A 27008-nucleotide genomic window follows, 5' to 3' on the forward strand; every position below is an offset into this window, starting at 1 on the left:
TTACCTCTCCAGTACCACGGCAGTGAATTAAAAACCTTGATGGTGTCCTCGTTAAAATAAGCAGATCTCCCCGTCTTGTATGATTGGGTTTGGGCCGTGCTTGTCCTCCTCCATTTGACTGCGGGGCTGAATTTGCCACGTGCGAGCTAAATGAATGAAGAAAACTGTTATTTGCATGCTGCAAAGGCTCTGTCATTCTTGGGCTGTAATTAAGCAAATCAGGCTTGCCAAATTAGAGCCTTCCTGACTGCTTTGGCCCTTGAAAGAGGGTTGTTTCTCCTCCACTGGCACCATCCTTAGTGGCAGGGATGTCCTTAGCAGAGGAGGCTGCAGGTGTTTAAGCAAATGTGCTGCTATTTGATCACTGCTGTAATAAAAAGTGGGGGTGAAGCCAAGCTGTGAGAGGCAGAGGAAGATGGCCCACGGTCAAGGAGCATCCTGACCTGCTCTGGGACCCACTGCCCACACACTGCCCAGGTTCATTCCCCTTGTAGGCGTTGGATGGCTTCTTCTTCGTTGTGAACCGCGAAGGGAGGATCGTCTTCGTCTCTGAGAACGTGACCAGCTACCTGGGTTATAACCAGGAGGAGCTCATGAACACCAGTGTCTACAGCATCCTGCACGTGGGGGATCACGCCGAGTTCGTCAAGAACTTGTTGCCGAAGTCTCTAGGTAAGAGAACCCTCGAGGTGGGTTTTTTTTTATCAGCAGGTGCTTGGAAAGCGCTGTTGAAAACACTGTTGCGTCTTCAGTGAAGCTGGCCTTATATTATTTTTTATGTATATTACTTACATATGTTACTATTTTTTATATTGTTTACTGTGAAATTTGGAGATATACCAAAGCCAGATAAAAATCCGTAAACCTTGGCCTAGTGAAATACATCCTACAAGTGAGATATCCATATTAGATTTTTTAATAAATAGCTGGTGAATGACAATATTCAAGTCATCTCCCCTTTGCCTTTCTCTACCGAGAAGACTTTTGCCTTCAGCTTTGGTTCGTGGGTGTGAAGAACTGACTCGTCTGCCCAAAACAAGGAGCACATATAGGAGCGTTAGGGGAATGAAGAGGAAGATTTTGAGGTGTTGATTTGGGGGGACTGAGCCTGTTGGCTTATCCCAGTTCATTTCAGGTGTCCTCCCAGCTGGAGGGGGGTTGTCCCCAGCTGGTTTCAGAGCCCGTCAGTATTCTGCCCAGTATGTAGCGTGGGGATATGCTGCACCTGGGGGTGTGAGAAGGGGTCACGGTGCAAACAGTGAGCTCGCGATGGTCTCCTACACCAGGAGAACGAACAGTTGTGAGGGTGGGAGGAAGCATCGCACGGTGAAGGCACTTGCAGGGTGTTGGAAGCGAGCAAAGCAGAAGGTTTTATTTGTTGACTGGAGGCGAGCATTCTCCGGGTGGCTGACGTGGGTGAGACATCACTGATCCCTCATCCACTCACACCTTTGAAGAAAAAGGAAGATGAGCCTTTTCCAAGTAGTTTGACTTAAAAATAGGGAGGGTTTTTTGAAATTCACACTTGTCTTCCTTCTGGGTAAATACAAGGATGTCTTAAACCACCTAAATCTATGGGCACTCATCAGGTTGAGCCTGTAGATGTTCAGGCATTGTCTTTTCCCTGTGGCTGCCCAGTGTACAGCTGGGTATTTTGTCTTTCCTTGGATGTTACAAGCCCCTCAGCTTTTCCTGTAGGTCAGGTTGCATGAAAGCTTCATAACCTGCTGGTGGCAAAACTGTTTGGATTGCATACGGATATCCACAAAGATGTAGAGGCTTAGAAAAATCAGCCAACTGGTGCCCAGAGGTTTTTGGGAAAAAGCTGGGTTACATAAAAAAATGAAAGGGGAAGGCTTTTGCTGCTGCAGTACCAGAAGATCTCACTGCTGACTTACCCCAGAAATGAGGAGGAAACAAAGAACAAACTAATTTCTATGGAGATGCTCAGCTGGACTTGCTGGAAAAGTCTTGGGATCGTTGCCTCAGAGTGATATCAAGTACAACAGCAAGAAGCAGGAGTCTTCCCAGGCTCTGGAAGTGACTCAGAGCCCCCCTGCCTCAGTTCTTCTCCTGCTTATAAGATGGAGATGGTAGCACCTACCAGCGATGTAAGGAGCAGTTCATAAATGTCAGTGCGATGACTGTCATGACGATGCACTGGTTTCCTTTGTAGGTGCTCTTAGGGCCCAGCTGGGAGCGTGGGGCTGGGCACGGGGTCTTCAGCAGGTCCGAAGGAGCTCCAGGGGCTGGCGGGGGCCGCCCTGCCCCTGGCTCTGCTCTTGGCTCACCCCTGACCTGGGCAGCGAGCTGCTTTCTTCCTCCATGCTGTTGCTTTTCCTTCTGTTCCCTTATCCGAGGGGTCCTCCGGAAGGTGGGGGCGACGTGTGTGTGGCGCAGCTCCTGACATCCCCTCTTCCTTCTCCTTTTTCCATCCCCCAGTAAATGGAGTTCCTTGGCCTCAAGAAGCAACCAGGCGCAACAGCCATACCTTCAGCTGCAGGATGCTGATCCGGCCGCCTGACGAACCAGGTGCTGAGAACCAGGAGGCTCGTCAGCGCTACGAGGTGATGCAGTGCTTCACTGTCTCCCAGCCCAAGTCCTTCAAGGAGGAAGGAGAAGGTAGGGGAGAGCATCCTCTGCTTCCAACCCTGCGTTTGGGGTGGGGAGGGCAGGGCAGGGCAGGCAAGAGGAGCGTGGTAGGGATGGCAGTGCAGGCAGGAGGACCAGGGTGGGGACAGCAGTGCCGGCAGGAGGAGGACAAGGATGGGGATGGCAGCGCCGGCAGGAGGAGGACAAGGATGGGGGACAGCAGTGCCAGCAGGAGGGGACCAGCATCATCCTGCAGGGCTGCCTGGTGGGGCTGGTTACTCCTGGCCTGGCACAGATGATCCCTGGCCCAGGGGAGACACTGGGGGCGATGCCTGGAGTTCACTGCTGGCTTCTCACCCTCTCCGAGCCGATGCCCTCCAGCCATCCTGGCTTCTCTGGCCCTCCAGAGCTGCCTCTGGGGCTGCTTACAGTCAGTATTCCTTAAGGAAGGAGCACTGTTTTATTACCCACCGAAGCTCACTGGCTGCAGGACCCTTCCAGCGAGTGACACGGGTGCGTGACGCCCCACCTTGCGCCTTCACCGCTGACGACCGCAGCGCTGCCTGCGTGTCCGTGGGCTGAATCAGCTGCCTGCAGGCAGATCGCAGGGACTCAGGGCAGGCAGGGTTCCCTTGGCACCGCAGGGGCTGTTGCTTTCCTGCAAGCGCCCTAACTCTCCTTTCAGTGTCCCAGCTATTATTTTCCAGTGCATTAGCTGGATTAATCCGTTGCGGTTTACACAGGAGATCATGACTGGAAGGAATAAATTACGGTATTTTATGACCAGATACTTTGCCTGAAGCCGACAGTTGCTGGCTTTTAGTGCTGAATTTTATTGTATGATACTGCCAGATCCAAGGAGCCTTTACAATTAATTTCTCCAAGCGCTGGAAACCTCTTTTCCAGCAAATTTTATAGTTTAGACAGAGCCTGTTTGCTTTGAAGGGCTGGAGGACTGCTCAAGGTAAACACTTCCAGGACAGGACGTGGCAATCAAGCCCAGCAGTGGTAATTTTAATTGAAATTCAATATTGCAAGTGGTGGTTGTAACACTGATTTTCATATTGTCGGTTCCTTCTCCTTTTCCCACTTGGGCAGATTTCCAGTCGTGTCTAATATGCATTGCAAGGCGATTACCTCGACCGGCAGCTGTCACCCCTTCCGAATCCTTCGTGACCAAGCAAGACACCACAGGTAACATCCCAACGATGCCAGGGCGTCCTGGCTCCGGAGGAGCTGTTGCCCCCTGGGGGAAGAGGCCAGCGGGGCGGTATGGGACCCCATAGCAAGAGCAGCAGCCTGTCCTTTTCAAACTGCATGCTGACTGCTAGGACCGATGTGGGTGACGCCTCGGGTGGAGGCACCTCAGCTGAGTTTACATCTCACCTGAGCCAATACACCAGACCCGTGCCCCGCACACAGCTCCTCTCCGCTCCCTTGCATTCAGGGACCATTGAGCTGATTGATGGGAGTGAAACAATCATCACCTTTCATACTAGGGTTTGTTCTCAGCCAAATATTGCTTTCTAGTCATTCTGGTGACCTTCTTTCTGGTAGTTCATCATAATCCTGGACTTCCCTGCAGCCTGAAAATCCTTGATGAATGTTTTCTCTGCTCCCTGCTCCCTGCCCATAGCTGTAAGACAGTCAGCAAAGCTCCTGGTGTTTCGTATCGAGGGAGAAGGCAGGCAGCAGGTCCTGCGTGGTGTAGACTCCCTGGGTGTGGGCAGGGTTGCTGGCAGGGTGTCCCGCCAGGTGAGGCCATGTCCAGCCTGGCTACCCCAGCTCCGGAGGGCAAGGATCCTATTGCATGGAAATGCCTTTTGTTTGGTTTCGTGGCTGCTTCGGCTGGCCAAAGTGTATGTAGAGATGGATACATGTTCCAGAGCAAACTCATTGAACTTCCACCTTCTTTTGGAGCATGTCCTTGTGTGCTCCTGCCACTGCTGCCTGACGCCAAACAGGACATGGCTTCATTTTCCACCTTGATGGACCTGTTTGTGCTGAGGGACTTCTCATGCTGTGCTTGAGTAACGTGGCTTCTCTCTCTCTCTCCGCCCAGGTAAAATCATCTCCATTGACACCAGTTCCCTGAGAGCTGCTGGCAGGACGGGCTGGGAGGATTTGGTGCGGAAATGCATCTACGCTTTCTTCCAGCCGCAGGGCAGAGAGCCATCTTATGCCAAGCAGCTCTTTCAAGAAGGTAATGGACTCCTCTTCCCAGCTGGTGCAGTCTCCTGCTGAGCAGCGGGAGTTGCAAAGAGAAGCTGAGACATGGTCCTCCTTGCTGGATAGGTGCTTTTCAGAAAAACAAACGCTGCAACAATAATCACAATGTGCCAAAGAGAGAGAGGAGAGGGCTGAGTAACACTGGAGGAGCTACTCCAGCCATGACATTCCCTCTCACCTTTCAAGAAATACAGAATTGAGGCAAATAGGAGCTAAATAGGATTATCTTAATTTTTTTCCTGTGCTATCTGCAAACACCATCCTCAATGTCTGAGCAGAAGCAGCAGAAGCTCATTCATGAGCATCTTTGCTCTGTCGGCTCTTTTGTGAGCATCTTTGCTGTGTTGGCGAGGATGCTTACAACAGGGATGTGGGGAAGGCGGGAACGTAGGAGCAGGAGGTCGCTCAGCCTCCGGAGAGCTGTGATTCTGCCAGGGTTGCAGCAGCAGCGTCCTGCTGCACCTTCCCAGGCTGGCTGGGCTTCATCAGCTTGTATGTTGTATGCTGGTGCTTGAGTGATTGCCCCTTCGGAAGCTGTGAGCCCTCAGGGACGGCACCAAATGGATTTAGATTTGCCCATTGCAGGACATGGGTTCAGAGCTGGAGAAGCAGCTGGGAGGATTTCTGTGCCACCCACGGTTACGTGTACCCCTCTTATTTTCTGGGTCTATGGGGTTAGCCAACATGCAGCGTGTGGTTTTGTTTGCTGGGAAGGTGGTTGTCCCAGGCAGGTTCTCCTTCTCTTCAGCTCCCTCCATCCTCCCGCTGGTGCTTATAAGGTGGCGCAGGTTCTGACTTGTGTTTCAAAGGGGGCTGATGTGTTTCTGGTTGTCTCCTTCAGTGATGACACGTGGCACGGCCTTCAGCCCCTCGTACCGATTCACCCTGAGCGACGGGACGGTGCTTAGTGCCCACACCAAGTGTAAGCTCTGCTACCCCTCCAGCCCAGAGATGCAGCCCTTCATCATGGGCATCCACGTCATCGACAGGTATGTCCCCATCCCGCCGCTACCGAGCTGTGCCAGCGCCTGCGAGGGCAATCCAGGAATCAAAGTGCCCGTTCCCTGCGGTGGAAGGAGGATCCACTGGTGTTTTGTGGTGCTGGTTCGGAGATGTGATCCCTTTGGGGAATCTGAGGCTGAAAACCAGCATGATGGCAGCTCTGTTGCTCTTGATTATTCTGGTTTTGCAAAGTGGTGGCCCGGGGAGTTCAGGTGGAGGTTTATAGACGTGCTTCACGTTTCTGCCTTGCCCTGGAGAACTTAAAATACTTGGGGAGGGAGAGGCTCTGACAGACTGGCAGGACAGGGAGAGGTGAGGCTGTGGACCTGGGCCATTCTGGGGAAACATGAGGGGGTTGGGGCGGTGAGGAATGCTGTTGGAGCCTGGTCCTCCTCCAGCTGTGTAGGAACATAAGACCCAGAGAAGGTGATGCCTTTGGGGTTTAGCCGGTAAGCGGCTGCAATCCTGAGCAGCGTCACATTTCTGGGGAGTTGCTGAAGCTGCTGCGCTCTATCCGTGCTACTAAAATAGATCCAGAAGCACTGGTGGAGCAAGGAAGGCTGAGACCACCAGAGCTTGCGAGCTGCTGCTCTCCAGGCTTCCGAGCTCTGGAGCATGGATGGGGGGGCAGGAGCTGCCTGGGTGACACTATAAAGATTTAGGCAAAGCCTCTGGTGACTTTTCCTTTCCTTTTCATCTCCCACAGGGATCATGGCATGCTCTCACCCCAGGAGAACACTAACTCCGCAATGTCCCTTCCCCGGGTCAGCCCCTCACTGAACCCCAGCATCTCCCCAGGGCAAGGCATGGCCCTGCCGCCCTCCATCCCTCCCTCCAACGGCAGCATGTTGGCCACCAACGTGAACCAGCAGCCAGGCGCCAGCCTCCACAACAGCAACTCCAGCACCAGCCAAACCAGCTTTGGATGTTCACCTGGAAACCAGATAGGAGCCAATGTTGCCTTAAGCCAGGGACAAGCTGGTCCCCAGAACAGTAACCACACTTTGAACCTCAGTAGCTCCCCCATGAATAGTCCAGGGATCACCCCACCACAGTTCATGTCTCCAAGGCATCGGGTCAGCCCAGGGCTGGTGCCCAGACCCAGGGTGCCCAGCAATCCCTTCTCACCCACCATGCCCACCATGCACTCCCCCGTGGGCATGGCCAACAGTGGCAGTGGGGGCGGCTGTGGCACCGGTGGCACCAGACCCTTTCCCAGCGCCCCCATAAACTCTATGCAGGGGCTGACCGAAGGGCCCAGCACGCCGGTGGGCTACTCCACGCCACCCCCCGTGCTGAGACAGCTCAGCTCCCAGAGCTCGCCTGGCCGCCTCGCCATGCAGCCAATGAAAGCAGAGTCGAAGGACAACAAAGAGATCGCCTCCATCCTGAGCGAGATGATCCAGTCGGATGGCGGTTCGGGGGATGGAAAACCGCTGGACTCGGGCATGCTGCACGCCAGCGACAGGCTCTCAGAGGGGGACAGCAAGTGCTCCCAAGCCACCAGCCACAAGCTGGTCCAGCTCTTGGCCACCACAGCGGAGCAGCAGCTTCGGCACGCTGATGCGGACACGAGCTGCAAAGATTCATTAGCCTGCGCGGGCACCGCCGGCACCTTGGCCTCCGGCAACCCTCCCAGCAGCACCTGCCCTTCCTCCCATAGCTCACTGACCGAGCGGCACAAGATCTTGCATAGACTCCTTCAGGAGGGCAGCCCTTCCGATATCACCACCCTGGCCATGGAGCACGAGAAGAAGGAGACGGCGCCGAACCCTGCCACCACCCCCACGGCTCAGAGCCAGCTGCCGGGCACCCCGGACATCAAACTGGAGCCGGACGCACTGAAGAAAAAGGATGTCAAGGATCACCAGCTCCTGCGCTATCTGCTGGACAAAGACGAGAAGGAGCTTGCTGCAGCCCCGGCGCTGAGCCTGGATGATGTGAAGGTGAAGGTGGAGAAGACGGAGCAGATGGAGCCTTGTAACACAGCCCCGGTGCCGCTCGCCAAACCTCCTGCAGCGGAGGAGGTCAAGCTGGAGACGCAGGGCCAGGTGAGTTGACCCATGTGCATCCACGAAGGTGGGATGCTCTTGACAAGTTGTGTGCTGGGGGCACTTAGCCCAAACCTGCTGGCGTGCTCCCTCCACAGCAAGCCAGTGGAACTGGGACAAGTGTGGAGAGAACTGCTGCAACCTTCTGTGCCTTCTTCTCCACCTTCTCCAGCACTGATGCCACCTTCCGCAGTGCTGGTGCCACCTCCTCCACTGCTGGTGCCATCTTCTGCAGTGCTGGTGCCACCTCCTCCACTGCTGGTGTCGCCATCTCCAGCCCTGGTGCTGTCCGCTTTTGTCCAGGTGCTTCGTGTTCTGTCTGCTCAGATCTTCAAGGCAATGGTAGGAAGGAAAGAGAGAAACTTTTACCGAGGTGTGTAAAAATGAGGAAGAAATGCAGGACGTCGCTGCAGCTGGTGGGCTTGAGTGAGGAGAAGGCTATGGTGCATGTTGCCACGCAAAAAGAGTCTTAATTCTCACATCTCTGGGCGCATTCAGGGCTCGTGTCCCAGGGAATTTGCAATCCATCGCCCTCTTGTTGGCTGAGATTAGCAATTATACAGGCCTTTTAGTTATCCCGAAAGTATTATTAAATTGAATAATCCAGCGACAGATCTCTGCAATAGAGATTTGGGTGTATAAATATTCATTACACGCAGCTATGAATAGAAGAGATTTCTTATTTTTGAAAGCCAGGGGAGATGGTAACATGGATAGGACTGCTTAATCCTTTTTAAGCAAAGAGAAGAGAGCGGCTGACATGAAGAGCGGGGCTGATGGCAGCTTACCGGCTGCGGCAAGTAAGGCGCCTGCCTTTCGGAGATACGGGGTGAATAACGGCGCTCAGAGGGCCGGGAGTGGCAAATGCACAATAAGTCTCTTAATAAGGTTAAGGGCTCAGTTGTCTTGGGAGTCGCGGTGGGTTATCCTATAGGCAAGTGGGAATCAAACTCCTTATCTCTCTCGGTAATGTACTTTCCTGGTGTCATCTGCTTGCTGGATGGCGCATCTCCCCCCCCACCTCCCATCTGAGATCCCATCGAGGTTAACGAGCCTCTGGATGGGGAAGACCCAGGGCGGGGCGTGCTCGTTGCGGGAGGCACGTGGGCGATGGCAGGTTGGGCAGTGAACCTGGTACCCACCAGTACCCACCGGTGAGCCGGGTCCCCACCGCAGCACTCCTGCAGGAGGCACAGCACCCTCCCAGGAGCTGCACGGGCTCTCCCAGCCTGCTTTCACAGAGCTGGCAGCACGTTCAGGACGGGCACTTGTAGCCGAAACGCGGTCAAACGCGGGGGCACAGGAAGAGCTTTGCTCACCTGGTCTCCCAGACGTCTGCATGCAGGAGCCACTCACCAGCCGGGGATGCAGGCGGGCTCGTTGCGGACCATCAGTGATGGTTCCAGGTACTCTATCCTTCGGAGGGGGCGGAAAGCCCTATTAATTAAATAAGGCTGTGCTAGCTAATGGTGCTCTACTCGCAAACAGGCGCGCAGAGCTTGGATGGCTTGAGCCTGGATTGTTTATATGCCTCTCTCCTGTGCTCTTGGAAGCTGCTGAGCATTTTTTAGGCTCCTTTGTGGCTTGTCAGTTCCAAGTATCCCTCCCCGGGCAGCTGGGGAGCGTTAGGATTATACATTGGACCGTACTGAGTGCTTCCAAAGAGTTAATAAAAGAGGCTGGAGAGAGTTTGCGGAGTCTTAAAATGCATTTTCTGAGGAGTGAACAGCCCTTCACTGCTCAGCAGCTAAGGACGGGAGTTTCATTTCCACACGTTTTCTGTTACAGACTGCTTTGGTGCGGCATGGGGAGGAGGAGCTGCCATTTCAAATAAAATCTAGCACTTGCTAGATTTCTGGTTTCATGTGTGATTATTTTAAGAATGAAAATGTCAATTAGGAGCAATATGAGTTGTGGGGCAGGCTCTGCAGCTTGCCTTCAGCCTTGAAGGAATTATTTCCTTTGCAGATTTATGCTATGGAAGCACCTTGGGTTTGCTCAGAGCTCCTGTTCATGGGGTAAGAACAAAAAATATTTGGGTAAGTCTTGGGAAGGAGCAAACAGGAATTACAAGAGTTAAAAAAAAAATGGAAGGAAAAGATTAAGCAAGGTTTTGGAAGGGCTTTTCACCCTTGTGCTTCAAGGCATGAGCTGAACCTCAGTTAGGTGAAAAGGAAATGTTTCTTCAGGTCAGATTGTCTTATATCCTGGATGAGGATGCCCTCGAGCGTGATGCTGGGGAGCAGGCAGCACTCTCTGAGCCTGGAAGTGCTCCACCATGAGTGGACGGTGGAGTCCAAAGAGAAGTCATGGATGCCCCATCACTGCAAATCTTCAAGGTTAGGTTGGACGGGGCTTTGAGCCACCTGATCTAGTGAAAGATGTCGCTTGTTTACTGGGTGGGTGCACCTGGGAGCAGCTCCGTCCTCCTTGCCAAGCTGATTCCATGCGTGAGGCATCCTGTGAGCTGGCTGGGCCAGGGTCGAAGGGCAGAAGTGGGATGCTGTCCCTTGGTTTGCCTTTTGGTTGGCTCTGGGTTTGGCACCTGCCGGGAGCTGCAGGTTGGGGGAAGAAGCAGCTGTTCAGAAGTATTCAGCCACCCTGAGCCACCGTCCCTTGTGCCATGGGTTTTCTCACACATTTGTGGACAGAGGCAGGTCGTGGAGGTCTGAGCCTTCTCCAAGCAAGACTGGATGGCCTGAGCTGCTCCAGCCCTCCGGCACCATGTGTTTTCTAGACAAGGAGGAGAAATAAAACACTCAAAGCGGGCCCAGATTCCAGGTGCAAGTTCAGGTGCTCCAGAAAACAATTGACAAGCACCTTGCTCCCACCACGTGTCCTTCATTCCCACCTCTCCATCCTCCAACCTCTTCACATACCCAACAGGCAACGCAAGAATTTTACAGCGCCCATTTTATCCCTGCTTAACATCCATGTTGGATGCCCACAGCTGCTCCTGTGCCCTTCTTCTCCTTCTGCCTCCAGAATGACCTGCCTGTAGGAGGAGATGGAGTTCTGCTATATCGTGGATGTCTCCCACTTGCTTCACTTCTCTTTGCTTTGCAAACTTGAGCTTTAAAGAAATTCTGCTTGGTCGAGAAATTACATTATCTGGAAGAGTTGAGATGTGCAAATGTCTGCTGCAGGAGTTGAATTTGCTGTGTTTAATTCTCTCTGTGAGCCTGGCTTTAGGAGGATATTCTACTTCTCAGGTTTCTGGGGTTAGGATTTTATGGGAAGTATACAGGGGAAATGAAAAAGAGCGGTTAGTCCATTGTAAATTGTAATATTGGTGGCTGCTGGTGGCAGTGCACTTTTCATCAGCAGCATTGTCTAAACATCATTTAATTCACCAGATGCCACTGTAAAGGAAAAACAAGTATGTGCCCTGTCGTGTATATTTAAAATACCAACTCATCTACCCAGGTGCTACCATGAGGCTGTAGGAAAGGGGAAAAAAGAGCCGTGAAGGTCAAGAGGGAGATTCTGCCATGGCGATGGGTCTCTCAGGTGCTGGACTGGGCTTGGGGTTTCAATGAAGCCACCACTGGTGGAGGGTCCATCCCAAGGTGGAGCTTCCTGCAGGGTTTTGTCCTCGTGATACACCAACCTGTGCATCATGGAGGTGAAACTGGAAGCAGGTGCAGCGGCAACTGGGATTGTCACCTGTTGGAGGATTTTGTCTGGGCTACGAAATATTTCCAGCTAGGATTTAGGGAGAAACTTCCTATGATTTCTTCTGGCAATGGACAAAGCTGTCACCTTGGTGAGAGGTCTTTAACACCACTGTGCCAGCCGGGGAGGTGCAGAGGCACCCCAGGGGTGCCCAAAGCCAGCAGCCTCCCAGCTATTTATCACAGGCAGGGGCTGTTGGCTGCAGCCTCGCATCTCAGCTTGATGGCAGAGCCTCTTGTCAAAGCCAGGATCCCAATTCCTGCCAGGTTTCTCCCATCTTCTCCAGACCGCAGCATCATTCCCTCCATCAAATGCAAAGATTTTCCCTAGTGCTATCAAGTTGTCTGTTAATTACCCCATGTTAATGGCCAGGCTTTCCCTAGCGCCGAGGGGCGGCACTTCTGGAAGCAGTGTGCGTCCTTAGATTTTAAAGCATTTAGCTTCCCTTGAGATATTTTTCTTTTTAGCCAAAGCTCATTTATCTCAGCCCCTTTAATCCCAACCTGCTGCTTTACAGTGCCGCTATTACAGCCACTGGTGCAAGTCCCTTTTCCAGTAACTTTCCCATTTATTTGAGTCCCCGGGCTAAACATATATTCTTCTACTCTTAGCCGTGATGAAGGCAGGAAAACCTGAATGATATTTTACTGCCCCATTGAGGGTAATTACATGCCCAAGGCCCACATTGGTTTTGGACGCTTGTTCCAAAAAGTCACTTCTGTTTCTTAGAAAAGACCATTTTTTATTATTATAATTTCAGCATAAGCATATGTATATTAAGAAAGCAAATTATCTCCCGTTTTAAATAGCTGGAGGTTATATATACCGTTAATAATTATGCTAATTGCGGCATGCGAGCATCTCAAAGCTGCCACCAAGGACTGCGCTCCAGGGTGGGGACCCATGTGTGGCGGGGGGACAGTCCTTGTCCCCGCAAGGTGTGCATCTAGCCAGGCAGAGGGGTGTGGGGCTCGTTCTCTATCCGTGCAGGATGCTTGGTGTTCCAGCAAGCAAAGGGATAGGGGGAGCAGTGCTGGGGGGCTGTGTGCGTATGAAAACAGCGCTCGGGCTCGCTGATGCTGGTTTGGGGCTGAATCACCCACCTGTGGTTTTTTTCTCTCCTTCCTTAGTTTGCTGCTGAACTGGAGCAGCTGGACCAGCTCCTGCCCTCGTTGGAGAAGGCGGCTCAGCTGCCTGGCTTGTGTGGACCAGAGAGAAGTGAGAGCGGTGTGGCCAGCGTTGCTGTCAAACCAGAGATGCTGGCAGCTCCCCTGCAGCCCAGCGCCACTGCCAGAGCCCCCACGGGACTCAACCGTACGTGTCCATCCACTCACCGTACGTGTCCAGCATTCACCCCTCAACCTGGGTCCCTGCCAGGGCGTGGGAGGGGACGGCCTCCTCCATCACCAGGTCTGCTACAGGTGGATGGGGTACCACTGTCCTGGATCTAGCCGCGGTGATGCTCTGGGGGACCTGGGCTTTGCTGTCTGGTGCAAGGCTGGTGGCGGTGAGCCCCGTGGTCCCCCTGCAAACAGCTGTGATGTGAGGGACACAGTCCCTCCAAGATGTGTGCCTGGTCACAAGGGAGCAGGCAGGCTCGACCAGAGGTGGTTGAGGTGTCAAAGCATCGCCATCACTTCCAGACAGGGGTTTGAGACATAATACACTCAGATGCAGCATCGGGACCTTTTTCTAGGCACCAAACAAAAGAAAGATCTTATTTTTCTCCAAAGTGAACGCTTAAAAAAAGATAATAATAGGATTTCTCTCCTCAAGGAGCCTGCAGACAAATAGTAAATTGAGGGTATTTTGTAGCAAAAGCATGTATGGACCTGATGGTCAGAGGCTTCCCCAGGCTGGGTGGTAGCAGAGGCACAGGAGTTCCCAGCAAAGCACCCACACCTGCCATAGGGAAAGCAAGCTTTTAAAAATTGCAGCATAAACTTACTCAAATAAGTGCACCCAGTGGCTGCTGCCATCACAGTGCGCTCAGTCAGAGCCCATGCCACTCGCTTGCCATGATGGACATCCCTGTGCCAGCCCCAAGCTGCTTGTCCCCTTTGGTACCGCAGCATCCCTGGGGTGCTGTGCCAGACCTGGTCCCAGCCCCATGGGGTTTTTCCCACCCCGCACTTGGATTTTTCATGTATATAATTATCTGTTACATCCCACTTATCACTGCTGCTGCAAATTGCACTGTCTTGAATGCTGAAGTGCAGCTTCTAGAGCAGAAGGGAATAAGAGCGAGCAGCCCAGTATAAACCAGTTAGCTGCTGGTCCACATCCTACACAGGGAGTGATAATCATCCTGTTACTTATTCAGCAAATGGAGATGAGGAGGTTTTGGGTTCCGGCCCAGCAAGAAGCCCATGAGGTGGCTCTGGCAGGCAGGGCTGGGATATTTTTGGAGGACTCGGGCTGCAGAAGCAAAGCCTTTAAAAGGGTAGGAGCATCACAGCAGAAGGAGAAGCAATGTGGTGGTGTGAGCGTGGCCCGAACGGTGCCGTGAAGTGGGGTGAAGCCCACATGGGAGGCTGCATTGGTGCTGGGCCGTCAGGGGGGACCGTCTGAGGGCAGCGGAGCATTGCACCACTGAGAACAGCTTGCAGGTCTCTAACCCCCCCAAAACCCCTCTGCCAGCCGTGAGCAGGCTCTGGAGCAAAGTACTATGGGCTGAAATGTCTCCCTGCCTGCGATAAATCAGCAGGGAAGAGCTTGTGGTCTCATAAATGGGAGTATCAGCTAACAGAAGATGCGCGGGGTAGGGGATAAGGGAATGATGCCGGAAGGGTGGTGAGTGATGGATGTGTTGAGGCTGGAGGCTGTGCCTCCCCTCGGTCAGGGGGATGTCTGGGAAGTGAAAAGGAGCTGGTGGCCCCGTAGCTGTAGCCGTAGGCCGTCTCACCCATCACCTCCATGCTGAATCCATCATTAAGCTTATCGTTCAAGCCTAATAGTTCCTTGCCAAGGACCCACTTGTCCCAGGCTTATACTTTGAGTAGCAGGGACACTTGTAACACTCTGGCATAATTAAGAGCGGGGCTCACTGCCTTCAGAGGAAAGGGAATCCTGCAGCCAAGTTAGAGTTAGAAGGTGAGCGCATCTGCCACCGGCTCTGCAGGGCAAGTGCTTGAAATGCCAACTGCTGCCCTCCTGGGTTACAGCATCTAAAATAGCAGTTACCGCCGAGGAGACCCACCATGAGCCTTGCTGAAGGCGCTGACATCGGGTTTAACTCGTGCAGGGTGGCAGTGGTGCACCCCTTGGCAGGTCCCCGAGGACTTAAGAGGTGCTGCTGGCTGGGAGAGGGGTTGCCAACAGCCACAGCTGGTGGCCACCGGCTTGCAAGTCTGCCTCTTCCATTCGTATTTCAGGTCAGTGTGAGCATTTGAGACATGCTCCCTGATGGCAAACTGCAGCTGAACGTGCAGAAGCTTACCTAAATGAAAATCAAGAACAGTGCAAGGCCTAATGACATCATTTTAATTGGTTTAAAGCCAGCAGGTGACAGATGAGAGCCGAACAGGCAGGAAGCCAGCACGGGGAGCATCGGTGCTGAGGCTCCCCTCTAGCTGCCAGGTGCACGGGGGGCACAGCTCCTGCACCAGCATCATGCCTGGGGGGAGCAGAGCCTGTTTGATGTGGCTACAGTGAGCGAGAGAGATGCACTTTGGCTTCTGTAATTCACTGTGGTCTTGGTGTCCTCCTTTTAGCAGCATTCAAACCCTGTCTGTATATTAGATGGATGCAACCCCCATCCCCCCTGCCTTTCTTACATCCAGCTGATTATTTATAATTTTTATGCCCAGCTGGTTATTTTAAGCTCCAGCTACTAGGTTTTGGGTGCCAGCCTGGCTCCTAATCCTGTTACCTTCACACACCATGACACCGCATGCAGGAGCTACGGTGCTGCCCAGGAGCTGCTGGCCCAGGGTGGCTCCCCCAGGGTGGCTGCAGGTGACCAAGCCACGCATGGGACCGAGCCTTCAGGTTTAGGCAAGGTGACATCCCACCACGACCCCCTTCTCACCCTCCAAACTTAGCAACACCAGCTCCCTCCCGGGCAGGGCAAGGATTTTGCGGAGTGCCGGTGAACTTGCAGTGAGCCTTGGGAAGAGAGCTGATGCGCTTTTTTTCTTTCTTTTTTTTTTTTTTCCTTTCTTTCTTTTTTCCCCCGTGATTTGATGACTCTCTAGCGATGAGCAGCGGGCAGGGCGTGCAGGCTGGTCGCACCCCATTTGAGTTCTGTGACCCCCTGGAGCCAGCCCAGCTGAGGCCAGTCCCGTGCCCTGCGAGCAACGGCAGCAGCCCGCACACCCGTGGGCCAGCCCAGCAGGGCAGGGGCACGGTGACCGCACCAAACCCCTTCCCAGCCGACACAGGTACGTACAGCTGCAGGCTATCCTCTGCTCTCCACCTTCTCCAGGTTACGCTAAGGCTTTCCAGGGAGTCCCATGGGAGAAGAGGCATTGCAGGTGGAGCTGGAGAGGTGCTGTTCGCCAGCAGCTTTCACAAGCTGTGCTTATTCTTTTCTGTCTTTTCCCGTCAGTATAGTTTCAGGTAAAAGAAAGACCTTTCTGTCCATCTCAGTTCCTGGGGAGGCAGGTGGAGGAAGCTGCATCCCCTCACCCGGGGGGTGATGGTGGCTCAGCTTCCCCTGGCGCTGGGTGAAGTTTAATTTCCATGAGATCCGGAGCATGGATGGTGTGTTGGGAGAGGAGTGGCAGAAGCAACAGTCTCACCTCTGTGCTGCTGAAATCACCAGCAGCGAAACACCACAGACCTCGTCGTGAGCCGTTTCGGCAGCCTGGGCTCTGGGGGGTTGTGGATGCTGCTTCTCTGCCCTCTTCTGCTTCCCTGGATGCTTCCCTCGATGTGCCAGGCAATGCTGAACATGATCTGGAGGAGGGACCTTGCTTGCCATCATGCACTGTGCAGCGGCTTGACAGCAGGTGCAGAAAGCAAATAACTCAGATCTCACCTCCTCATGATGGTAGCGTGGGACTAGAAGAGCTGCTGGATTCACCTGCTGTCCCCTCTGATGGTGGCCAGGCTCCAGACGAGCATCATCCCTGCCTCTCACATGCTGTCCACGTTGGAGCACAGCTCTGCCCTCGCTGGCGGGGTGGGACCACCGTGCTCCCCACCAGCCTATGGATGCGGGAGGCATGCGGCCAGTTCCCATTGTAACTCTGGGTAGCCCTGCGCACGGCTGGTCCCTCTGGATCACGTGAAGGTCTTGGTTTGGGCAGCTTCTCTTGAGGAGGAGAGCATCGCATGATAGCTTTCATCCTCCCCCGCATCCCCCCTGGGAGGCGAGGCAGAAATCAGCCCCGCACCGCGCATCGTCACAGCAGCTGTGGCTCTGTCATATTGATATATACTGCCCTGGTACCCGTGGTCTGGCTGCCTCGATGGGGGTCACCCACACCCCAGTAAATAATGCTGTGCTTCGGAGCATCTGCAGTCTGCCACATCAGTGAGCCTGGGGACCGTTCTTGAGCGAGTCAAGGAAGTATTGGGGACGGGCTGTACCGTGACTGTGCCACGAGCCGCCCCGGCTGGCACTACCAGGATCTGCCTGTTGCCAAGCAACCTTGAGGCTTTTTTTAAGAAATTTTGAGAAATAGAGGAGCACTTGGCAGGAGCCGCCGCACCAGTGCATGCACTGGGATACTGAGCATCCCTCAGCTGGACCTTCCTCCCCTCCCTCCCTGTCAGGCTCTTATTTCCTTTTGTTTTTTGAAAAAAACCCTACGGTCTGGGTGGCATGTGAAGCTGGTGGCTCCTTGTGACAATAGCAAAGACACCGTGCACTGGGTAACCACAGCTATTTGCAAGCAAGTAATATATTTTGTTGGGAAAATGATCAGCATAGCTGAGTTTATTAAAAGAAGAGAGATTTTCATCTTTAGCATCCACCTTCATCAGCACTTGCCTTAGAAACCCCGGGGTTTTGGCATGGGAGCCACCCCCGATAGCACCTCCTGATGTGGCAGAGATGCCACCCCAGCCAGAAATGCACTTACCCCTCCAGTTTCCATCTGCCTGGATCTCCACGGGCTGGGTCAGCTGCGATGCTGTTTGATCTTCAGTCCCAATTCCTGTTTCAAATGGGATGACGTAAAGTCTCCAGCCTCATAAATCTCTCTGTCCTGGGCTTGGGCTCCAAGTTCTGCTACAACTAAATTTAATTGTGTTGGCTTTTTTCCCTGTGCAAATTAACTTTTCTCCAAAACAGAGGCAGAAGTTGCTAATGGGTGTGGACTATTTTTTAAGCTAAAATCTTTGGTAGTAACAATTTGCCTTCAAGAAGAAACCCTCTAACTTGACTAAATTATGAAACTCTTGGTAGAAATGTGCTGAAAAGGGAAACTTTTTAATAGCATTTGCACATAGCGAGTACACAGGGTCATGTACATCTGCTGTGTGTGCAGTATCTGCCTAGATTTTCACCCAGAACTTGATGCTTATGATTACTGGTTAGGAAACCAAACTTGGTATCTGGAACGTTGGGTTGAAAAGAGCTAGAACTGGTGAATCCTTAGCATCGCTTTTAGGGATGTTTTTGGACACCATTGGCATCCTGTTGCTCTGAGCTTGCCCGTTCCCCATGGGAGCACCCGAGTCATGTCCACACACTAACCTTTCCTCCCCACATCCTGCTTTTCCCCCCAGGAATGCCTGAGCTGGAGATGGGGGTGCCGGATCACCAGTTTGGACAGCCAGGAATGGGGGAGCAGATCCCCTGGACGGATAACAGCATGGCAGCCATGAATCGCGGCGCGCTGAATAAACCCGAAGAGTAAGTACCACAGGGCTGACGGCTTCCCAGCCTCTCCCAGGAGAACGTTGGGACGTTCTGGCAATAGTTGCCTGGCTCAAGGAGATGTGTGCTTGCTTCCTTGCCTGCCTGGAAAGACAACAGGTGCTGGGACGAGCGCAGCTGCCCGTTGCCGTAAGGCGGCGGTGGTTGCTGCTGGTACCAAAGAAGTGCTGGGACCTGGGTTGTGTAGGTTGCTACGATGCAAGAGGTGACATCTGTTATCTCTCTAGGGACAAGCATGTGGGTAGGATAAGGAAAGGTGTGTTGAGGGGTAGGTGTCCAGGCTATGTCTGGAACTGAATAACGCGGTGTATCCGTAGCTGAAGCTGCATCATCTGAATAATGCCGTGTATCCGTAGGATGCTGCAAGTCCCCACTGGTCCCTTGCCAGTGCCAATATTTGGGTCGGTGTTCTCTAGCATCCCTTCTCGCCAGGGGCAGTGGTAGGATCTGGAGAACCATGGCACAGTTTTATGTTTCCATGTGATTGCAGCTCTTTGCAGTCCCCCATACGCTTGGCTTCAGCTCAGATTGTTACCGCTCCTCCGAGGCCAAATAACCCCCTCCAGTCCTCTCACCATCTTGTATGGGCCGAGGCCCCATGGAGCAGCCAAGGGGTCATCACCTGCCCAAAGTACAACGTCATTCCTTGGTTACAAACACGTTGGAGGAGACTGTAGGTCAGGTATTTTGGAACGGGAGGTCAGAAGGGTGGCAAGCCCTGCTGATGGAGCTCAGCAGTCAGTGCCCTGCCAGGCAAAGGGCACCCCAAAGTCTTCGCTGAGGCAGCGGCGCTGGCAGCAGTGCTCATGGATTTGGTGCGGATGGGAGGTGAATCCTCCCCCTGGCCCAGGGAGCCTTCAGGTACCCGGTTTAAGAGCCAGCACTGATGAGCTGCGCATGAATCCTCTTGCCAAAGCCCAGCCCAGCTTTGCAGAGAGGCAGAATTCCCTCTGCTCATTAAGGTCTTCAGCAGATGAGCACAACCTCTCTTTTCCAGTCGTGAAGAAGACACACATAAGAATTGTATTTGAGCAAGACAGTAGCCAAACATCTTTTTCTCAGGACTGTATTTGGATTAATTTCTCAAAGCTCTCTTGCAAGGAGAGAGTTGCCTGAGTGGTCTCCAACTGCTGCAACTGGATCTTGGACTTCTGCGGGAAATACTTTGCCTCTTGTTGCTTGAAAGAGCTGGGAGATAAAACAAATCCCCGTTTAACTGAGCATTTACATCAGCCTGAGCCCTTGCCATAAGGAAGTAACTTCCCTTTTAAGCCTTGCTGGTGTCATTATTTTGTTGGAATAAGATCCGTGGGGCACACCTGGCAAAGGGCAGAGCTGCTGGAAAAAGCAATCTGTGTTTTAAGCTATGACTGTTCCTTAAAATACTGCTTATGGGGTAAAAATGACCTTACCTTACTCAGCAGCCCTGTGCTCCAAGCACTGAGTCAGTCTGGCTGGCTGGAGACATTCTCGTCTCCCCAGCCAGCACAGCTGGGAGGGAGGGAGCTGTATTTTCTTCTGGCTCACCCTTTGCAGCAGGATTGTGGAGTGAGGACCCAGGCTGCCATGGAAGGCTTGGGACCTGTGCAGGTATCAAGGAGGGAAGTGTTTGGCAGCAGCATCCGCATGAGTCGTCGGGGGAGAAGAATACCTCAGGTGGTTTTCAGGGCAGAGCCCTGCGCCAGGAGACAAGGGCAGAGCGGTGGCGCAGTGACATTTGGCCAAAGCTTGGTGAGATGCAGAGGTAACGAGTCTCACGTGTCCCTGCCTTTGGAGAGTGATGGTTTCAACCAGACTTTAAAATTGCAACCTGGTTAGGGTTTTACAAGGTAGTATTTTATTTTCTCAGCATCGAGCGAGGGAGAAGTCGAAGGAAAAGCATGCTGCGTGCTGGGACTTCACATGGCTCCTTTGGCTCTCTACAGCAAGACTGGGCTTCCCACATGGTGGAGCCACCAGTAGAGCCAACACATGGACCAGGGCGATGAGATGACAGCAGGATGAGAGGTAGAGGGATGTTCATCCTGGTGAGCCTCTGTTCTTCCTGAATTAGGGTCTCTGGGCACGGGGGGTCCTGCCAGAGGTGGTCGGCAGAGGCCATGCTGGAAGAGGCTGGTTCCCAGTTCGGCTCTCTCTCGTGCCTTCAGTAACTGTAGGTCTGATGGAGCAGGTGTCATCATGGGTGAGACCTGCCTTGGTAGCACCTTGCTGGAATCGAAACATTTCCATCTAGCAGCACAGTGATCAGCTGCAAAACTCTGCTTCCTCTGCAGCTGAGAGAAGAGATTCTGCTGGTGAAAAGCCTCTGGAATTTAGTCCTCAAGACCTGCAGATGTGCTCCAGCTGGGGAGGACACACTTGTCCTGGGAGATGCCCATGGTCCCAGCAGCTGCCTGTCCACCTGACAGAGACTGCGGTCAGAGCAAGGAGACAGAATCTTTGGACTGCAGATATTACCAGACCAAGAAATAATTTTAGCAAAGACCAAACGAGCAGAGCTTTTGCTTTGGGCGTTGTAAAGGCTTCCCAGCTGAGAGGTTCACTGGAGGTGGGCTGAGGTCCTGGCCTTGTTTAAGGAGCTGGTGCTGCCCAGATCTCCCAGCACCGGGTGTCCTGGGAAACAGGAGCTTCCTTTTTAAATTCTCCTGTGCCCCAAATCCTCCTGTGCCTTTGCCTTTTAATAAAGTGGGACAACTACATCTCCTCTCTCATGTCCCCAAGCGTAAGTGTTCTTGTTTCTTCTGCAGAAGAGGGACACCTTGGGCCAGGTCCAAGGCTCCTCAAAGCAAGTCCAAGTCGCTGTTCTCACACGCGTTCCTCTAATCCCCCAAGGTCAAACATGCCACCCAGGGCCCAATTCAGTTGCCTCAGCGCTGGCACCCAGTGCCATCTGAGATGCCTGAGGTTTCTAGGACATCTGTGCAGGGCCAGAGACCTGCAGCCTTTTGGAGCAGTGCTTGAAGGCCATGGCAGGGAGATGCTTTACAGGACCTCAAGCAGCCTTTGACACCGTCTCTGTGAGCAGCTGAATTTCTCCTCCACACCGCGTGCAGAATCAGAGTTTTCACCTTTAAAAAGGCCTGAAAGGTTGTGGTGGATAGAAAACCTTTGCAAGGCGAAACCAGTGTGGCAGGGACATGATGCATGGGGTCCAGGATCTCTGCCCCACCATTGTCTGTCCAGAGACTCATCTGAACCCCACCATGGCATGGTGCTGGAGGAGAGGAGAGGGGAAGGCTTTGCAGGCTGGATTGGGCTGCAAAGCAGGACACACTGGAAGCTTATTCACTACGTAAAGCTGGTTTTATCCCCACAATCTCTTCATAAACCAACTTTTGCCATCCATGCAGAGGTCCAGCATGGGCTGAAAGGGTGGTGGCAACCTGAATTTCTCCTCTAGCTGCCGGTTAAGGTGGAGAAGAAGCCTGTCCTCCCTTTCTCCTGCCAGAACGATGTCTGTGCAGCAAACTTTGTCCTTTGACCTTGGCACTGAAAAACTGAGTTTGAGAAAAGCAGCAAGTAGCAAGGACCTCGGCTACAGAGTGAAACCAGCCCTGCCTTTCACCTCTGTCTCCCCACTTCCCTCTCTGCTCCTGCTCTGCAATTTAAGAAATCCCAGCGCCGAGTATTTCTTTTCCCTGGATTAGGCTGCGTGTGTTGGCTGCAGCGGTCTCGGTCAGATTGGCTTCAGTTCCTTACTGTACATCTGGTCCTCATCTGGAGCTAAAAGGATAAACATGTCTGCTGCTTGGGAACTGCTGGCATGTTCGAGCCCTCGCCTTTGTGCCTCTCTGGGAGCGTGATGTGCCATGGCTCTCTTCATCGTGTCAGACCCTGCAAATCCGATTGACTCCAATTAGTCACGTCATTGGAATGTCTCTCATTACATATTAATCTTATTCCCAAAGAATATTGAGCAAGCTTTGCAGAAATCTTATTTTTGCAGCTCAAAGATTCCCCTTTGCCTTCAGCTGCATAGCTTCCAGCTGCTCCAGCTCCATCCAAGCCTCCCCACTTTTGTGCCGGCAGAAGTTTTGCTCTGCCTCCCGCTGTCCTGCCCAAGACGCCCGCAGGAGCAGAGCCTGCAAAAGCACCAAAGTTCCCTTCCCAAACCTCTCCGAACCGCTGTCCGGGCTGTGTTTCCTGGTGAGGTTCATCCTTAAAAACAGGTTTTGGCGCAGGGTTTGAGCTTGAGTGGGCTCAGCTGGGGTCAGAGCTGGGGGACGAGGCTGCGTCCCATGGGATTGGCATGATGCAGCAGGGTGGGAGTGAGTCCCGGTGGCTGCAGGGGCCGTGTCGCTCAAGCATCTTCCCTGCTCAGCCTCCTCCCTGCTTCATAATCCTTAATGCGCCTCCTCTTTTGACTCCTCTCTGCAGCCAGTGCATCACCTCCCAGCTGGATGAGCTCCTGTGTCCTCCCACCACGCCGGAGGGTCGGAACGACGAGAAAGCCCTGCTCGAGCAGCTCGTCTCCTTCCTCAGCGGCAAAGACGAGACGGAGCTGGCCGAGCTGGATCGAGCTCTGGGGATTGACAAACTGGTCCAGGTAAAGAGAGAACCACTCATGGGACCTGTCGGAGGTCATATAGGGGGCCAGATGCTGAGGCTTGACATGAGCATGGAGGAGGATTTCCAACATCTGGTAATGGGAGGCCAGATGTGAGTGGGAACACACGAGTGCATCAGATTCAGAGATGATACTTAACACCACGCGGTTCTCTCCCCCCGCCAAAAAAACTGGAAAACAGCCCCGTGAAATACAATATCTCATTTCTCCACTTTTCAAATGCGATCCCCCATGAGAACCGGCAGCCTGGCAAAGAGGCGGCTGAGTGGTTTCAGCCCCGGGCAGCTCGTGTAACGGGGAGAGCTGGCAGGCTGTCCCGCTTCCCCACCTTACCAGGGGGATTAGGGCACAGAGGAGCCTTCCAGCTGGAATCCCACAGCCTGGGATTCCTGAGCCTGGGTTGTGCTGCCTAATAATATATCTAATGGCCTCGCTGGTATGAAACCGTGCAGCCCTTACTATCAAGATTGGCTTACAGTGCAGCTGCCCTTCTGTCTCGGGTTGAACCGCAGGGAGAGAAAAATAATTAAAAAAAGAGGCTTGCTTTTAGTGGTGCTGTCTTACTCGGATAGCGCTGGGGCCCTGGTTTCCGCAGCTGAGCTCCGGTGAAGACTCCCTGTTTGCAGATATCCGTGGGGGCAGATGCCTCTGAAGGGTTCAGGGTTTCATAAATAACAGGGCAAGGCAGGGGGAGAAAGCTGGCTGCAGGGGAGCTAGCAAGGGACGTGGAAAATGAGATGGATCGCTTGGGATTTGTTTTCAAGTGGTTTCTTTTTCCGTGCCTCAGAGCACTCACACATACGCGTTTTTCCAAAGCAAGGGACCAAATCAAAAGCCTGTTAATAAATGGGATGTCCTAAGGAAGAAGCTTCTCAGAGCAAATCCATCGGGCCGCTCTGGGCCTGATCCTGCATCGTTTAAGCCCAGAGGTGGCACATCTCCTTCTGCAGCCCCACCACTGCTAGGGGGGAGTTATCTTTTCATAAGCATTTTGGGGGACCTGTCAGTGAATTGATGCCCAAGTCAGGTATTTGCCGCATCCCTTTTCTCAAGGCTGTGCCTCCCAAATCACCGCCTGCCTGGGGTTTTTTTGAAAGTTATGTGTAATTCAGCCTCTTTGATATATAGGATCAGAGATGCTTTTGCCAAAGATGCAGCTGCAACAGCTCAGTGTTTTCACAAGGGTTTTGCAGACTCAGCTGGCAAGCTCCCCAGCAACCCTTTCCTGCACCGGACAGGCTCCAGCAGCATCAGAGCGCTGGATGAGAGATGTCCTTCGGTGGCAGCCGATGCTGCCAAGCATCCCCACGTTGGTCCGGTACTTCCCTGGCCAAAGAGCACCTGGCTCGGGGAGATTATCTCATGTTTAGACCCCAAACCAGCTTTGCTCCCATCCAGGGAATGTTTCGTTATTGGCAATCTTGGGCTTTTTCCACGGCTTCGGCTGAACCTCAGAAATATTTCAAATAGTTCCATGAAATATTTGCTTGAAATACATCTTTAGAGAAACAACACGTCAACATAAAGGCATCTTTGGGAAGTAAACGTGTTGATAGTTCCCCTCCAGGATGTGTTCTTGGCAGGTAGGGGTTTGGATCCCCTGAATTCACCAAACCCACCATCTTCTCCGTGCTACCACAGACCAGTGGGATGGAGTGCTGGAGATACCTGCACCCAGTTTAATCAGGAGGCAGCTGGAAACTGAGTAGTTTGGGGAGAGAAAAAGAGCCTCGTTTCAGCAGGTCTGTGGTTTCTGGCCATTGCACACAGCTGGTTTATGTCCTGGTATCCAGTCCTTGAACCATATACGCTCCATCTTAATTTATCTGAGCGATTTATTTTTCACCACTACCATCTTAATTGATCCTAAGCAATATATTTTTCACCACCACCATTCCCATACCCTCTTCCCTGCCTTCAAGCCTCAGTCCTTTCATTGGCACCATCTAACCAAATCCCAAAGGCAGTGGGATTTGGGGGGTGGTTTTGTGTGTGGTTTCACTTAGCACAGCTTTCTTTCAATCCGCGGGACTTGGATTAAGGATTCTGCCTCCAAGGTGTTACTTCTGGTGGGGTCGATAGCTCAAACACTTATTTCTCTGCCTGAGCCAAGCTAGAGCAGTGCAGAACATCTTCTTATGATTTGCTGGTGTGGAAATTGTCCCCTGGCTGTAATATGGCTCATTTGTTCAGGAGTGGCTGTACAATGGACCAAAAGGTTCTGTCTCCCGTGGGTTCCTAGCAAGGGGTGTCTGAGCAGTACTGGAGTATAGCCATGCTTCCCTGTGAGCTCTCCCAGCCCTGGGGGTCCGTGGCTCCCACCCTTGCGTATGGCCTGTGTCATACTGTGACACAGGTGCTCTTGGGGCAGATGGAGACCCGAAAGAGTGTTCACTTGGCCTCCAGCCAAGCCTCCAAGGCTGCACAGAAATAGCAAAGGGGAGACAGCAGAAACTATTTCCCATGGTTGGGTCAGTCCTCTGAGCTTAGGGTCTGTCCAGTCAGGGACGCTGCTGTTCGGAGCCCAGATGAGCAGCTCGGTGCTAGCAGACCCTGTTGAGGCAGAGGGAGGCAGAGGAAGGCAGCATCGCCTACTGCTAACCTGCAAACCCCCCCCCAGCCCAGGGAGAAGAGCCCTGATCCCTTCCGAAAAGCCTGGCCTTGGTCTTTCCTCCCAAGCAAGCCAGAAGAAATCATTCCCATCCTTTTAGGTCGGCTAAGCCCTGGGGAGCGGGTGTTTAATGGCCTCCAGGATGCAGCGCTTGTGCTCGCACAGGCTGGAGCCTGGCCCAGGGGGTGACAGTTCCAGGCAGCAGCATCCTACCGAGCGAGCTGCCCCGTGCCCGCCATGTCCTCCGTCCTCTGCGAGCACCCCCGGGAGAGATCGGGTGCCGGTGGGGCTCCGGAGTGATATTTTCCTCCCCCTTTGCCTTCACCAGGGCGGCGGGTTGGAAGCCCTGACAGAGCGGTTCCAGCCCCAACAAGCCACCCCACCGCTCATGATGGAGCAGAAACCCGGCATGTACCCCCAGCCTTACTCCTCCGCCTCTCCCACCACCAACCTCCCCGGCGCCTTCCCCGGCATGGTCAGGCAGAAGCCGTCCTTCGGACCCATGCCGGTGCAGGTCCCGCCGCCCCGCAGCGCCTTCCCCACCAACATGGCCATGCAACCCCGGCAGACGCTCAACAGACCCCCGACGGCCCCCAACCAGCTGCGACTTCAGCTGCAGCAGCGGCTGCAGGGCCAGCAGCAGGTAATTCTTCCTCCTCTGCATTCCAGGGCCGCGGGCAGGGGGTTGGAGGGACCCTCAGTACCGCCTGCAGCCCAGACATCCCCGTTGGAAGGGATCGGATGGGTGGGAAGCTCCTGAACTGGAATTTTGAAGGTCTCCCTGTTGGGTTTTTTTCTCCCCTCCAGCTGATCCATCAAAACCGGCAGGCGATCCTCAACCAGTTTGCAGCCAATTCCCCTGTGGGCATCAACATGCGGGCGGGGATGCAGCAGCAGATCACGCCACAGGTAAGGAGGATGCGGCACGGTCCTCCAGCTGGGAAAAGTTGAGGATTAATACCTATGCCCTCCCCGTTAGCACAGCCTGGCTCGCTCCTCTCTGTCATTTATGAGAAATTCTCCCTCGTGCAGAGAGGGGGCTGCAAGACAAGCTGCTGTGGGTTTTTCTTTTTTGCTTCACCCTTATTCCAGCTCCTCCGCCTGCTTAAGGTATAAATACTTCATTATTACTTAGAGAAGGATGTGCTGACGCATTTAATTGAGAAGGATCTTTAAGAAATAAATGTCGTCCTTTAAATACAAGAATCCAGTGAAGCTTCTTAATGATCCTGCAAGTCCCCAGGCCCTAAAGTTCTTGTTTGGCTTCTAATAAAGTGGATGAAACATCTGCTGGGTATGAGGAGAAGGTAGAAAGGTCTGGTGACTTTATTCCACTTCTCGGAGAAGCCTTTGCCTATTTGGGAAGTAGCGTGACATCCCTATCGTGCCGTGGGGAGCGTTGGCGGTAGGGATGGGGACCAAACGGTGCCCACCAGAGCGCCGATTTCAGCC

At 53.3% G+C, this 27008-nt stretch overlaps 1 protein-coding gene across 9 annotated transcripts in view; it reads left to right on the top strand.

Moving 5' to 3' along the window:
- NCOA1 (nuclear receptor coactivator 1) overlaps positions 1–27008 on the top strand; it is a 179517-nt gene that overhangs the window by 147005 nt on the left and 5504 nt on the right. For 7 of the 9 annotated variants that reach the window (XM_040597984.1, XM_040597988.1, XM_040597989.1 and 4 more), the window contains 12 exons: positions 495–672; positions 2443–2622; positions 3691–3786; positions 4655–4795; positions 5663–5810; positions 6530–7874; positions 12680–12884; positions 15746–15931; positions 18228–18354; positions 22756–22924; positions 25885–26199; positions 26364–26465. In XM_040597984.1, the coding sequence (XP_040453918.1) occupies positions 495–672; positions 2443–2622; positions 3691–3786; positions 4655–4795; positions 5663–5810; positions 6530–7874; positions 12680–12884; positions 15746–15931; positions 18228–18354; positions 22756–22924; positions 25885–26199; positions 26364–26465 (3192 nt within the window). The remainder of the gene's footprint in view (positions 1–494; positions 673–2442; positions 2623–3690; positions 3787–4654; positions 4796–5662; positions 5811–6529; positions 7875–12679; positions 12885–15745; positions 15932–18227; positions 18355–22755; positions 22925–25884; positions 26200–26363; positions 26466–27008) is intronic. The other 2 variants (XM_040597986.1, XM_040597987.1) reach the window with 1 other exon arrangement.

The sequence above is a fragment of the Falco naumanni genome, chromosome 6 (genome assembly GCF_017639655.2).
Source record: "Falco naumanni isolate bFalNau1 chromosome 6, bFalNau1.pat, whole genome shotgun sequence".
Classification (NCBI taxonomy): domain Eukaryota; kingdom Metazoa; phylum Chordata; class Aves; order Falconiformes; family Falconidae; genus Falco; species Falco naumanni.